Source organism: Pristiophorus japonicus, chromosome 6, assembly GCF_044704955.1.
Source record: "Pristiophorus japonicus isolate sPriJap1 chromosome 6, sPriJap1.hap1, whole genome shotgun sequence".
NCBI lineage: Eukaryota > Metazoa > Chordata > Chondrichthyes > Pristiophoridae > Pristiophorus > Pristiophorus japonicus.
The window spans coordinates 153,622,214-153,636,543 of NC_091982.1; the positions used below are offsets into that span (position 1 = coordinate 153,622,214).

A 14,330-nucleotide genomic window follows, 5' to 3' on the forward strand; every position below is an offset into this window, starting at 1 on the left:
CGTTGAGGTGTTGACGATGGTTTGGAGTTCGACCTCTGAGTGTGTGCAAATGCAAGCGTTGTTTGTATACTGTAATTCAATGACAGAGGGTGGGATGACCTTGGATCTAAACTGGAAATGTCGGAGTTTGAAGAATTTCCCGTTTGTTCTGTAGATTAGCTCCACTCCAGCGGGGAGCTTACCGAGGGGTGAGATGGAGCATTGCATCAAGGAAGATCGAGAAGAGAGTTGGTGCGATGACACAGCCTTGCTTGACCCTGGTTCGCACGTATATTGGATCTGTGTGGATCCGTTGGTCAGGATTACAGCTTGCATGTCACCGAGAAGCAGGCGGAGGATGGTGACAAACTTTTGAGGGCAGCAGAATTTGAGAAGGACACTCCATAATCCCTGACGTTGGTGTCACTACAACAACAACTTGTATTTATGTTAGAACATAGGAGCAGGAGTAGGCCCTATGGTCCATCGAGCCTGCTCCACCATTTAATAAGATCATGGCTGATCATCGACATCAGCTCCACTTTCCTGCCCGATCCCCATATCCCTCGAGTCTCTTTACTGCATCTTTAACGTAGTGAAATGTCTCAAGGCGCTTCACAGGAGTATTATGAGATAAAACATTTGACAGGGTTAACACTAAGCTGAGAGTGCAGTGTATCTGGGTGCAGTAGGGTAGGTGTCACTAGACTTAGGGTGCAGTGCATCTGGGTGAAAAAGGGTAGATGTCACTCATCTGGAGTTGCAGTGTATCTGGGTGTAATCCACGAGGAAGAAAAGGAAGAATTTGCATCATCATAGTGCTTTCATGACCTCAGGATGTTCCATAGTGCTTTACAGTTGATTAAGTATTTTTTGAAGTGTAGTTATTGTTGTAATGTGGGGAAACATGGCAGCTAATTTGCGCACACGAAGGTCCCACAAACAGCAATGTGAAAATGACCAAATAATCAATTTTACTGACATTGTTTGGGGATTAAATATTCACAAGCTGACCAGGGAGAACCCTCCCTGCTCTTCAGGGTCTTTTACATCCACCTGCGAGGCAAATGGGACCTCAATTTAACATCTTAGCTGAAAGACGGCACCTCTGACAGTGCAGCATTCCCTCAATACTGCACTGATGTGTCAGCCTAAATTTTGCACTCAAGTCTCTGGAGTGGGACTTACATCGAGTTACATCGAGTCTGCAACACAGAAATAGGCCATTCGGCCCAACTGTTCTATGCCGGCATTTATGCTCACACGAGCCTCCTCCAAACCCACTTCATTTAACCCCATCAGCATCTCCTTCTTTTTCTTTCTCACTAAGAACATAAGAAATAGGAACAGGATTAGGCCCTACGGCCCCTCGAGCCTGCTCCGCCATTTAATACGATCATGGCTGATCCGATCATGGACTCAGCTCCACTTCTCCATAACCCCTTATTTAGTTTCCCCTTAAATGCATCAATACCATTTGCCTGAACTATAGCTTGTGATAGTGCTTTCCACATTCTTACCATTCTTTGGATAAAGAAGTTTCTCCTGAATTCCTTATTGGATTTATTAGTGACTCTCTTATACTTATGACCTTTAGTTTTTGACTCCCCACAAGTGGAAACATTTTTTCTACGTCTACCCTATCAAACCCTTTCATTATCAAAGACCTTGATCAGATCATCCCTCAGCCTTCTCTTTTCTGCAGAAAAGAAGCCCAGTCTGTTCAGCCTTTTCTGATAAGTATATCATCTCAGTTCTGGTATCATCCTTGTGGATTATTTTTGCAACTTCTCCAGCGCCTCTATATTATTCTTATAACATGGAGACCGGAACTGTTTACAGTACTCCAAGTGTGGTCTAACCAAGGTTCCATACAAGTTTAACATAACTTCTCTGCTTTTCAATTGTATCCCTCTGGAAACGAACCTCAGTGTTTGGTTTGCCTTTTTATGGCCTTATTAACCTGCTTCGCTACTGTTAGTGATTTATGAACATGTATCCCTAGATTTCTTTGCTCCTCTACCCCAAGGAGTATGTGACTTCTTATTCTTCCTACTAAAATGCACTACCTCACAGGAATCATATTAGCTGTCCACTAGTCCTCTGGCACTGCTCTCTATTCTAATTAGTTATATATATATATGTAATAGTGCCTCTGCTATCTCTTCCCTAAGTTCTTTTAATATGCATGGGTGAAATCCATCCTCTTTAAGTTTGAGTAGCTTATCGGTTGTTTCTATCTAAAATGTCTTGAATATCTGTTTTGATCTCTTCTTCTGTCATGTCCACCATGTTAGTCTCCCTGGTAAATACTGAGGTAAAATAACTTGCATTATTTCTGCCATTTTGCTGTCATTACCTGTGACTTTATCTTGTGCATCCCTTTGTGGCTCAATCCTTGTGCTGATTTTTGTTTTGTTACTTGTGTGTCTGTAGAATACTTTACCATTCCTTTTTATATTCCTTGATAATTTAATTTCGTAGTTCCTCATTGCTTTTCCTAATTGTTTTTTTAAATTTCTTTCCTAGCCTCTTCGTATTCCGTTTAAAAAAACCCCACAACCTTCTGTACAGCACGCTAAGTGTTACTCAGCTGATGGTGCAGCGTAGTTGGGTGCAGTAGATAGGTGTCAGTCGGCTAAGGTGTAATTTTGTTGTGTGCAATGGGGTAGGTGGCCCTGAGTTGGTACAATACAGGGTAGATGCTGAGAGGTTGTTCCCCTGGCTGGAGAGTCTCGAACTAGGGGGCACAGTCTCTGGGTAAGGGGAGGCCATTTAAGACAGAGATGAGGAGGAATTTATTCTCTCAGAGGTTTGTGAATGGAATTCTCTGCCCCAGAGGACTGTGGATGTTGAATCTCTGAATACAATCAAGGCTGGGTTAGATAGATTTTTGGAATCTAGGGGAATCAAGGGATATGGAGATCGAGCGGGAAAGTGGAGTTGAGGTCGATGATCAGCCATGATCTTATTGAATGGCGGAGCAGGCTCAAGGGGCCGTATGGCCTATGCCTGCTCCTATTTCTTATGTTCTTATGTTTTTAATACATTATTGAGGGAGAAGCTAAATATGTACTGAATCTGATCTGGTCTCAGACTGTGGAATGCAAAGAATAAGGTTATTCTGGCTTCTCTTAACCATACCTGGAGTAAGCTTAAAGACGTGATACTGTACAGGTGCATACACAAACACACATACACACACATTAAAACACACACACACACACACACACACACACACACACACTCACAACTACATATAAAAATTGACACACACATATAAAAACACACACAACCTAGAAGTGACTCCTTAGCAAGCAGAATGGTCTGGTTCTCTGCTTCAAGCTGCTCCTTACGGGTCTCCAGCTGTACAACGAGCTGCTGAGCTACAAACAGGTTGGTTTCTAAAGCTTCCTTATCCGCCCTGAAAAGTAAAACAAAATAAAAACGTGAACAAAAATCAGTGTAATGGGTTGACAGGCAATAAATATCACAGGGTGACGATGAAAAGTCAAACAACACAGGTAGGAACGACATACCAGACAGCACTCGGGACTGATCCATGGTTGCCCTTCAATCTGATCACAAAGTTCTGGGGTTTGATATGGAATGCTTCATCTTTGCCAATAGATCATGTGACTCTTGGGCACATATGTGGTGTAAGTGAACTTACCTATCAGCAGGTAAACTTTGTGGTTATCGTCCTATCTCAGTTCCCCACTACGGCACTTTGGTGCAGGTTGTCCTCTCTGGTGCAATCGCTGGTTCAAGTGTGGCAGGGTGGTGCTCGTGCCCGTCCTAGTGGCCTGGCACTGGCCACAAATGTTCCAGGGTCTGTTTAATGAAGGCAGTGTTGCTGTCTCTGTGTGGGAGCTCACCACTGTGGACGGGAAGGACGGGGGAATGTGTACTGCAGCAAGATTACAATATCTGCAACAGCTTAAAAGGCAAAGAGGCATCCCAAGCTGGGCCCATACAGCTGGCTCTGTGTATAGACCAAAATTCCAGCAATAAGGGAGGTGACATGGCAGGTTCCGCTCTCCACAGAAGTGCCTGCTGTGGTTAGTGAAAGTTACTCCCTCATTTCTCATTGTCTAGAAACATTGGGTGCCTGTTGTGCACAGGTGTGAGTTACACCACGTTACTTAGGCAGCAATGACATGAAATGCAATGGTTAGCGTCAGTTCCTCATTGCCGCCTCATTTCAGTACCGTTAATAATGGGGATCTGGCATAACAGGCATTTACTCCATCTGCTTTCACCCACCGGAATACTGCTGTAAAATGGCATTGACAGAAAAACCTTCCTTCATATGATCCACAGGTCAATCAGCCAGGGCAAAGGGTTATATTCAACGTATGGTGTCACTGCAACAGACCGCAATTTTGTTCAACATTCACCGCAAATGAAAAGTTTAAATATAGCATTAACTATGAGGAAAGATTGTTTAGGCTCAGGTTGTTTTCTTTGGAACAGAGGAGGCTGAGGTGAGACCTTATTGAGGTGTATAAAATTATGAGGGGCCGAGATAGAATGGATAGGAAGGACCTATTTCCCTTTGCAGAGAGGTCAATAATTAGGGGGTATAGATTTACAGTAATTAGTAGAAGGATTAGAGGGGAACTTTTTTTCACCCAGAGAGTGGTGAGGGTTGGGAACTCACTGCCTGAAAGGGTGACAGAGGCAGAAACTCTCATATCATTTAAAAAGTACTTGAAGTGCTGTAATCTACAGGACTACGGACCAAGAGCTGGAAAGTGGAATTAGGCTGGATAGTCCTTTGTCGGCCGGCACGGACACGATGGCCTCCTTCTGTGCTGTAAATTTCTATGCTTTCCATGAGCATACACTTGCGGAATCCCCTACCTGAGAGCAGCTACCTCCTCAGACAGGGCCCTGCTCTCCCTCTCAGCAGCTGTCAGCATCACCACCAGGCTGGCCTTCTCCTTCATCAGCTCCTCCTTCTCCTTGCCGGCTCGGAGGAATCCCTCGCTCTGAAGCTCCGTGTCTCGCTGTGCCTGGGCTAGCTGCTCGCTCAGAGCCTGCTTCTGCCGGTTCACCTGCACGGGACAGAGTCAGGGCACAACATTTAAAACAAACAACAGTAAGTGCCGGAAAGGTACAGAGGTCCGGTTAGCCTCGGAAGGGGAAGACAGCTTAGCATTTCGGGTGGGATCTGACACTAGAACTGACGAGAGGTCACCGCTGAGAGTCAACCTGTCCCGCCCTCAGAAGCTGTGAGTTTACAGCATTTTCTGTTTTTGGTCAGATGCCCAATGTTTACAAGTTTCCTTTTTACCTCAGCAAAGGTGATTGGTTTGTAAATTAAAAGGGGAGGCCATCTGAATTTATAGTTGCCTTTACAAAGCCAATGGACAATCGTAAGTTGGACCCTCACCATCTGAATCCCCCATGCCCTCAACAACAGCTACTTGTATTTATATAGGGCCTTTGATGTAGTAAAACGTCCCAAGCCGCTTCATAGAAGCGTTATCAGACAAAAGTTGACACCCCGTCACATAAGGAGATATTAGGATAGATGAGAGGTAGGTTTTAAGGATTGTCTTAAAGGAGGAGAGTGAGGTGCAGAAGTTTAAGGAGAGAATTCCCGAGCTCAGGGCCTAGGCAGCTGAAGGCAAGGCTGCCAGTACTGGAGCGATTAAAATCAGCGATGCACAAGAGGCTAGAATTGGAGGAGCGCAGATATCTCGGAGGATTGCAGGGCTGGAGGGGGTTACAGAGAGAGGGAGGGGCGGGGCAATGGAGGGATTTGAAAACAAGGGTGATCATTTTAAAATCGAAGTATTGCCGGACCGCGAGCCAGTGTAGGTCAGCGAGCACAGGGATGATGGGTGAACGGGCCGCAGAGTTTTGAATGTAATGTGCTCAAGTTTATGTAGGGTGGAAGATGGGGGCCGGCCATGAGAGCATTGGAACAGTCAAGTCTAGAGGTAACAAAGGTCTGGATGAGGGTTTGAGCAGCAAATCTCCAGCTGTAGGATTATCACTCCCCTGTTGAAATTGATCAGGGTAGTTCTTCAATGGCCTGACCAGAAATTTCAAAGATGTAAATCTGACATCAAAACCATGGCTTTTGAAACAGATCTCAAGTTCACATGCTTCTCTGACAGGAGGCACATGGATTATCTCAGACTGTCTCAGTTGTTGTCACCTATTTCAGTGTTGCTTTTTTTACAGATAAATCACCACCTTTTTCGCACTGTTCCCACTGACTATCTCCACCATCCTGCCGCTACCCTTCCCCCCACCAAAAGAAACAGAACAAACAGATTTTCTGAATTTAACAATGAGAGGTTTTGCTCCTGCAGTTTACCTTATCGTCCAGTTCATTCTCCCATACCTGCCTGAGCTGGTCCTGAAGCTGACCTCGCTCCTGTTGCAGGATCAACATATCGTGTTCCAACTGTTCCCGACTCTCCTCTACAATCTGCAGAGATTGGTCTAGTCCGTGTTTCTCCGTGTCGAGCTCCATCTTCTCCTGCTCCACACGGACTAACACATCGTGGATGTTAGCCTTCGCCTTCTCAATTTCTTTCTTCTCTCCTTGCATGGCTGATCTATCATCTTCCATCTAAGAGAGAGCGGAAATATTCCATTGGTGTTACCTGCACGGTTTTGAGCTTTGTTTGGTCCACTCTGAGCTCCAAACGGGCAGCCTAAGCGAAGCGAGAATTTCTTTGAAGCCAGACTCATATCCCGAAAAAAAGTGGATCAAGCCACTGTGATCAAATTTTTTGGGTCAACCCACCCTGTACTGATTCCCAAAATGAGATCAGAACCATTGGAAATTGAAACAGTTTCTACCAAAGATAGCTCCTTTATGGCCAATATAGTTCAACCCATTTCAGCCAAAGAAACCAATCAAGTTGGGATTGATTCTTTTCCACCTGGTACGTATCTTAATTTTTTTGTCTATCGATGTAAAGGCTCAGATTTTCTGTCCTTTGGTTGCTGACTTTTTGACAGAATTGTTACGGGCTCGGGAGGTGAAATGGGTCAGGGCTCTGTTCCGCCTACTTTAATGTCTGTGCAATTTCCTGCCGGAGATGAGAGGCTTCATACACCATGGGTGGATGTGTTGTAAAGATGGACAAATGGCGGAAATACGTCATCTGACATATTTTCCATCATTTGTAGCAAAGCAACAATGAGTGCAAGAAATCCATGCCTGTCCCTGGTGCTCAGCGTTGCCATGACATTGGAGGTGATGGTGCGGGGACATTTCAATGTTAAATACTGAAATGTCTATAGAATCAATCACCAAGCAATCCGTTGCTTAGGTTTAGACGCTGTTTTTTTAAATAAATTTGCCAGATGGCTTTTAGGCCCAATCATGTTATGCAGCGGTAGCCCTTCAAGGCTGGTTCTCTCTGCACCTGGCCTTCGTCTGCGATCAATGTTCCTGTTAAGCTGTGTGGCTGCGCAGCAGACTAGTGGTCCTGCACAGGCCGCTCACCAGCTTTTAAATGCAAAAAAGGCAAGCGCGAAAATTTGAATGTGACGCGTAGTCATTTAAAGGGGCCACGCACCCAAAATTAAATTAGAGGGAACATTTCCAGTGACCCACCAAAATTATTCAAATGACTCTGACCCCAGAGAAATGGCCAGGTCACCTCACTGGTCGTGGAAGTGTTCTTTTTGTCACACTACCAATGGCCTTTTGACCAAGTGGGAGATCTGAGCTAAGATTTCAAGACCGAGAAAATATTATTGGAATATTGCTGAGCTGCCTATGATATTCTCTAGCATGCTTTGTAAATACAATACAGTATTTACCAAAATATGCTGGTGACATCTGGTTGAGGGTACAAAGAATTACAGAATGTAACAGCACAGAGAGGCCCTTCGGCCCATCAACTTTATGCTGCCATTTCTCTCCGCATTAGGAACTTAGTCGAATACACCAGTCTCGTCTTCGCTCCCATAAACTTTAATATCCCTCATTTTCAAACAAAAGTATCATTCCCTTTAGAAAATAATTTATGGATTCTACTTCAGTAATGGTTTCTGGCAGAGAATTCCACATGGTAACCCATCATCATCATCATCATAGGCAGTCCCTCGGAATTGAGGAAGACTTGCTTCCACTCTTAACATGAGTTCTTAGGTGACTGAACAGTCCAATACGAGAACCACAGTCTCTGTCACAGGTGGGACAGACAGCCGTTGAGGGAAGGGGTGGGTGGGACTGGTTTGCTGCACGCTCTTTCCGTTGCATGCTCTCGGCAACGAGACTCAAGGTGCTCAGCGCCCTCCCGGATGCACTTCCTCCACTTAAGGCAGTCTTTGGCCAGGGACTCACAGTTATCAGTGGGGATGTTGCACTTTATCAGGGAGGCTTTGAGGGTGTCCTTGTAACGTTTCCGCTGCCCACCTTTGGCTCGTTTGCCGTGAAGGAGTTCCGAGTAGAGCGCTTGCTTTGGGAGTCTTGTGTCTGGCATGCGAACTATGTGGCCTGCCCAGCGGAGCTGATCAAATGTGGTCAGTGCTTCAATGCTGGGGATGTTGGCCTGGTCGAGGACGCCAACGTTGGTGTGTCTGCCCTCCCAGAAGATTTGTAAGACCTTGCGGAGACATCGTTGGTGGTATTTCTCCAGCGACTTGAGGTGTCTAACCACTCTCTAGGTAAAAAACATTTTTTAACCTCCTTTCCAATTCTCTTTTCAGTTACCGGTATCTTAAATTTGTGATTGCCAATGGATTACCAATTACCTTATCATAACTCTTCATAATCTTGAAGACCTCTATCAGGTCAGCCCATAACACCAACTATTAATTATATTGACAGGATGTCCATTTCTGACATCTAAGATCTTCATTCCGGTTCCTACTTGAACTGTTTGTTAATCATCCACTGGGTGTTTGAATATGTGTCTGGATGTAACACAGTGCTGGACATATACAACCTCTTCCCGTCCTAGTTGCTAATTGTGAATTTCAGAGTATAGATACGGCCTTCTAGGTTTTAAATATAACTTTGTTTCCACTTACAATTGAATATTCTACAATGGAATGGTAGGGGGAAGGGAGGGGGGGTGGCAAAACATGTGGAACTCTATCCCTTTAAAATATTCTTTACCTCACATTCATCGGTGCTTTACAACCTGTGCCCCTCTCTCCTCTGTTGTTCATAAGTATCTCATTCTGAGGAAGCAGCAGTTATTTAAGAAGGGGACATAAAAGAAGGTAGAACATAGAAAATGAATGGTGAACTTCACACAGGGGTTTGACAATGAAGAACACACTGGCAGAGAAGGCCAGAGATCCAAAATAAACTGGGGTGTTTAAAAGGGAGAGAGATATGAATTTGGGAAGTAATGGTGTTAAGGGATAGAGATAGGTCAAACAATTGGGGGCTACATGTTACAACCTTTCAGATAAGACGTTAAACTGAGGTCCCATCTGCTCTCTCAAGTGGATGTAAAAGATCCCACGGCACTATTTAGAAGAAGAGCAGGGGCGTTATCTGTCCCCAGTGTCCTGGACAATATTTATCCCTCAATCAACATAATAAAAAAAACAGGTTATCTGGTCATTACCACATTGCTGTTTGTGGGAGCTTGCTTGGGCACAAATTGGCTGCCACGCTTCCTACATTACAACAGTGACTGCACTCCAAATGTACACTGGCTGTAAAGCGCTTTGAGATGTCCGGTGGTCATGAAAGACACTATATAAATCCAAATCTTTCTTTCTTTTCTTTCTTTTATCTATGGCCCATTCTCCTTTTGACTGAGGTATCCCGATGAATGTGGGATAAAGAAATTTACCCTCTTAAGAAAAGGAGGGAAATCGAGATTAAAATGACAAAGAACTGTTCTGAGGCACAAAATGGCAGGGCAGGCTCAAAGGGCTGAATGAACTTCTCCTATTCTTATGTCCCTATTACAAATGAATGATACAAAATGAGTATCAAATATTGAGGCAGCAATCTTTGACCTAAATGCTGAGGCCACCTTGAGGTGCGGCACGCGCAAATAAAGACCGCTATCTCCAATCCAGGTATGTAGCTCCAGTGTCAGGAGAAACCCTTTGCTTACTGGCCCAGGACATGGTCGTAGCATGACTGAAAGGTGCTGTTAACATTGCCTGGGAATTATACAGGAAGAGACACCCTCTCTAACCCCGTTCATTAATCCTATTTATGATCAATTTAGACAAGATTAACCGGCTGGTAATTGTGCGGTGGGCGGCCCATCTAGACAGAAGATCAAAGCTCCCGGACATCAACGAACTGCTACTTTCTTTCAGCAGAGGAGGCAAACTGTTGGCTGGCACGTGAAACTTAAGCACTCCAAGAAAAAATGTCAAACGTGGTCTTGTGACTGTCCAATCTGATTGCCAACCAAGCATGAAGTTCATTGACCTTGGGCGTTGTGTTAAGAGCACACTGAGTGATAGACTTAATATAAAATATTTCATCATCATCATAGGCAGCCCCTCGAAATCGAGGAAGACTTGCTTCCACTCTAAAAGTGAGTTTTCAGGTGGCTGTACAATCCAATATGGGAATTACAGTCTCTGTAACAGGTGGGACAGACAGTGGTTGAAGGAAAGGGTGGGTGGGGAGTCTGGTTTGCCGCACGCTCCTTCCTTTGCCTGTGCTTGGCTTCTGCATGCTCTCGGCGATGAGACTCGAGGTGCTCAGCGTCCTCCACTTTGGGCGGTCTTTGGCCAGGGACTTCCAGGTACCGGTAGGGATGTTACACTTTATCAAGGAGGCTTTGAGGGTGCCCTTGAAGCGTTTCCTCTGCCCACCTGGGGCTCGCTTGCCATGTAGGAGTGCCGAGTAGAGCACTTGCTTCGGGAGTCTTGTGTCGGGCATGTGGATGATGTGGCCTGCCCAACGGAGCTGGTCGAGTGTGGTCAGTGTTTCGATGCTAGGGATGTTGACCTGAGTGAGAACGCTGATGTTGGTGCGTCTGTCCTCCCAGTGGATTTGCAGGATCTTCCGGAGACAGCGCTGGTGGTTTAAGCTCACAATAACCTGTATACTTATACAGATCTGATAGACATTTACTAAGCACAAGACTCAAATGCTGTTAATTCCTTGTAAAAGACAGGTAATGAGCTATGAATTGTTGGTGATAACTTTTACGTGAACACTGAGGCAGCTGATTAACAGACCTGGGGACTGTAGCAATTGTAACTCAGAGTAGCTGAGTTATCACATCCTAATGCGTTATAATCTCAATTCTGATTTCACTATATACATCTCATTAATATTCTAGGCTTTAGGATGCAAATTTTTCAAGATATTAATGAAGTGTCTACCAGTTTTTGGTTAGGTTTGGTCCGCAGTGAGCCAGGCCATCACCTGCTGCCACACTTGGCTCTTGATCATGTTTTCTTTTCAGGATCTGGAAGGGGTGAACAATGTGCAGAATGAAAAGGTCCAATAGTCAGATAGTTCTTGGCCATTAAAGGGGTTACTAGGATAACTGTGGTCTCTGCTTGATCGTCCAGGAGATCCTGGGTATTGAGTAATCTAATGATGCAGAGGTCACTTGTAGCATAGAGTCACCTCACAATGGGGAAGCTACATGTGGCATCTCCTCAGGCAGCTGAGCCAAGATCAGCTAACACAGCGCAGATTAGGAATCAAACCCAATATATTTCTAGGGCTGGATTTTCAATCTTCTACCATACTTGTTAGTGCCCTGGTGGGGCGGCGGTAAGCACTTCCGGGTGGGTGGCCAGCTTCCAGTACCCACTGGGACATTCGTTGCTAGTTTCGACGGGGCGCGGAGCATTACCGTCCGGAAGTGATGAGCCGGAGTGCAATATCCCTGGTTGCGACACCGGCTCGATATTTGGCTGCTGCCCGACCCTTAGCGCTCCGTTAAGTGCCCTCCTGTGAAAGCGGGCGGACCGAACTGCAGCGGCAGCAGTGAGGCCAGTAATGTCCACCTCAGGTAAGTGTGATGGTCTTTTATTTTATTTTTTATGCGATTCATGTTGTGGTGGCATGAGTTATTTATCGGGAATGTTCTTGGTGGGTTTTTTCAGGTTTTGTTTTTTCCCCCCAGGTCTCTCTCAGAGCGCTCCGAGGCCAGGACATTCACTTGCTCAGCTGACCTAGCGTCCTGAGAGAGGTGTGCAACGCCTCCCTTAGCGTTTCACCCCACACTCAGGGCCCAGCTGATGAATTTTGCTGACTGAGACACAAACTTTACCGCCCGCCGCCATTACCGCCCCGAAGTGAGCAAAGCCGAAAATCCAGCCATAGTCTTTCGAATGTGATCTATTTGCTACAATTTTCTTTTAGGCTTCTCATAATGTGTAACTCATCTGACACACATACAGCCAGAACTAGTGCGCATCAAAGTGACCCCATTCTATGAGGATCCTCTGAGGTTGGCTCAGTTAACTCACCCGGAGGAGGATGCGGTTTAGTTCAACCTTATCCTGTGCTAAACCTTCATTGAGCGCGCTCATCTTAGCAAGAGAGTCCCGCAGGCCATCTTCTCCGGTCTTCAGCTTGTTCAAGGACAACTCCAGGTCTGCACTGTTCAGCTCGGCCTGCAACATCGAAAAGGGGAGAACGTTCAAGAGAAGAAATGCATTAACAGGAAAAAACATAAAGAAATCACACAGACAGTTATACAGATAGAAAATACAACCATTTAGCTACAAAGACACAAGAAGAATCCTGATACGTCCTTACTATACAGTATAAATGCACACGAAGCCCATGCTTGAGAGAAGGTCAGTCTGTGACCTGTCCTTTAGTTCATAGCACTCAAGTGCTGGAAGTGGGTGAAGCTTGCCCTTTTATATCTGAAGGTCTAGGTTAGGAGTGTCTCCCACAAGTTCACCACCTAGTGGTCAGTGTTCTCACAGTGTACAACTTAGGTCAGATTATACATGGGTTACAATACTGGTTGAATACATGACAAATCCAATATAATTTTAAAAAACCAAGACAATCATATGAAGAAAAGTAATCAATCTCACGCAAACGCAGTGACGGAGCCAAAAATACTGTCACGCACTGTGAAATAGACAAGATGCTGTCGTTATCTTTTGAAGCTGAAATTGTTGAAAACTGAATCAAAAGACTTTAGCCTTTCTTCGTGTCTTCCTCTGCTCAGTTCCAGCCTTGGTTGGGAGACATCGAGAGCTTTGGTGGTTCCCAGTGTGGGGAGGAGGGAGATGAGAAATCGGAAGGGGAATTTCATGTCTGGTCAATTTGTTTTTCGTGTGACAAACGGGGAGGACCGGGAAGGAAATTGTGTGGCCGTCCTCTCGGCTGCACATCAAGGCGGGGGAATGAAGTAAGAAAGGAACAAAAGCATGAAAATAAGGAGGGACATGTTGCTAAATAGTCCCATAAAAATAGATTGCAACTTTTCCAAAAACCCTCATAAAATAAAAAGGGCAAACTTAATCAGATCCCCCAAGAAAATAAAGATGGTAACTGCACCCAAACACCCTACACAATAGGATGAGGACAAGCTTATCAAAATATCCCACAAAATAAGGGGAGGAAACTCACCAATATCCCCTCCCCCATAAAATAACTGGGATAATTTTAAGCAAGTATCTTAATATATTCATAATAATAAAGTTGTTACTGGACTGAATGCATATGGATTGCATTATTTCAACTATCCAATATTTTATTGCACCAATGTGACCATATTAATAGGGGTTCATTCGGTGGGCCAACAGAAGAGCTCTCGGCCCAAGTAAAACAAACACATTGTCTTGCTGCATTGAAAAATAATCTAAACAGGAGTTGATCCAATGAAGTTGGGCATTTAGAAACCGAATTCACGACAAAAATGTTCTGATGACGATGAAAATAAATTAAGATGCAGCACTTATAATCCATGTGTGTCAGAGATGGTTAGCATCAGATAAACCACTAGTAGCACTGTATATATCAATCTACTCAGAATGGCCCCTCAAGGTCTCAGATGCCATCTCAGATGCCAACCCTTATAACTAGATATTGTCACCATTATTATCCTTGATTCCCAGGGATCATTCTAACTTCCTGTCAAGGTGGCATAAATCCAGGAGATAAATTCTGTGACTTTCACAGTATTGCAATCTTTCTGCGGCCATGGCAACCACACAAGCATTTTATTCCAATCTCTGAAATGTGAATCCCCTCTCACTTTATGCCCTTTATTTGTTTTGTTCTCACACTCTGTACCACATACCTTGCTGAGAGCCTCGGTCAGGTCTGACTTCTCATCCTGCAGCACCTCCTTCTCCAGTGTAGCTTTGTTCAAGGCTTCCTTAGCAATGACCAAATCTTTTCTCAGAGCCGAGTTCTTCCCTTCCATCAGCTCCAATGCCTTCTGCCTGTAAGGACACAA

General features: G+C 44.8%; 1 protein-coding gene across 1 annotated transcript in view; it reads right to left on the minus strand.

Moving 5' to 3' along the window:
• Nucleotides 1-14,330, minus strand: part of crocc2 (ciliary rootlet coiled-coil, rootletin family member 2) — a 367,498-nt gene that overhangs the window by 149,678 nt on the left and 203,490 nt on the right. Inside the window, exons 16-20 of the mRNA XM_070882196.1 lie at nt 14,172-14,316; nt 12,376-12,522; nt 6,341-6,571; nt 4,846-5,039; nt 3,276-3,403 (exon numbers count right to left, since the gene is read on the minus strand). Of these exons, the coding sequence (XP_070738297.1) occupies nt 3,276-3,403; nt 4,846-5,039; nt 6,341-6,571; nt 12,376-12,522; nt 14,172-14,316 (845 nt within the window). The remainder of the gene's footprint in view (nt 1-3,275; nt 3,404-4,845; nt 5,040-6,340; nt 6,572-12,375; nt 12,523-14,171; nt 14,317-14,330) is intronic.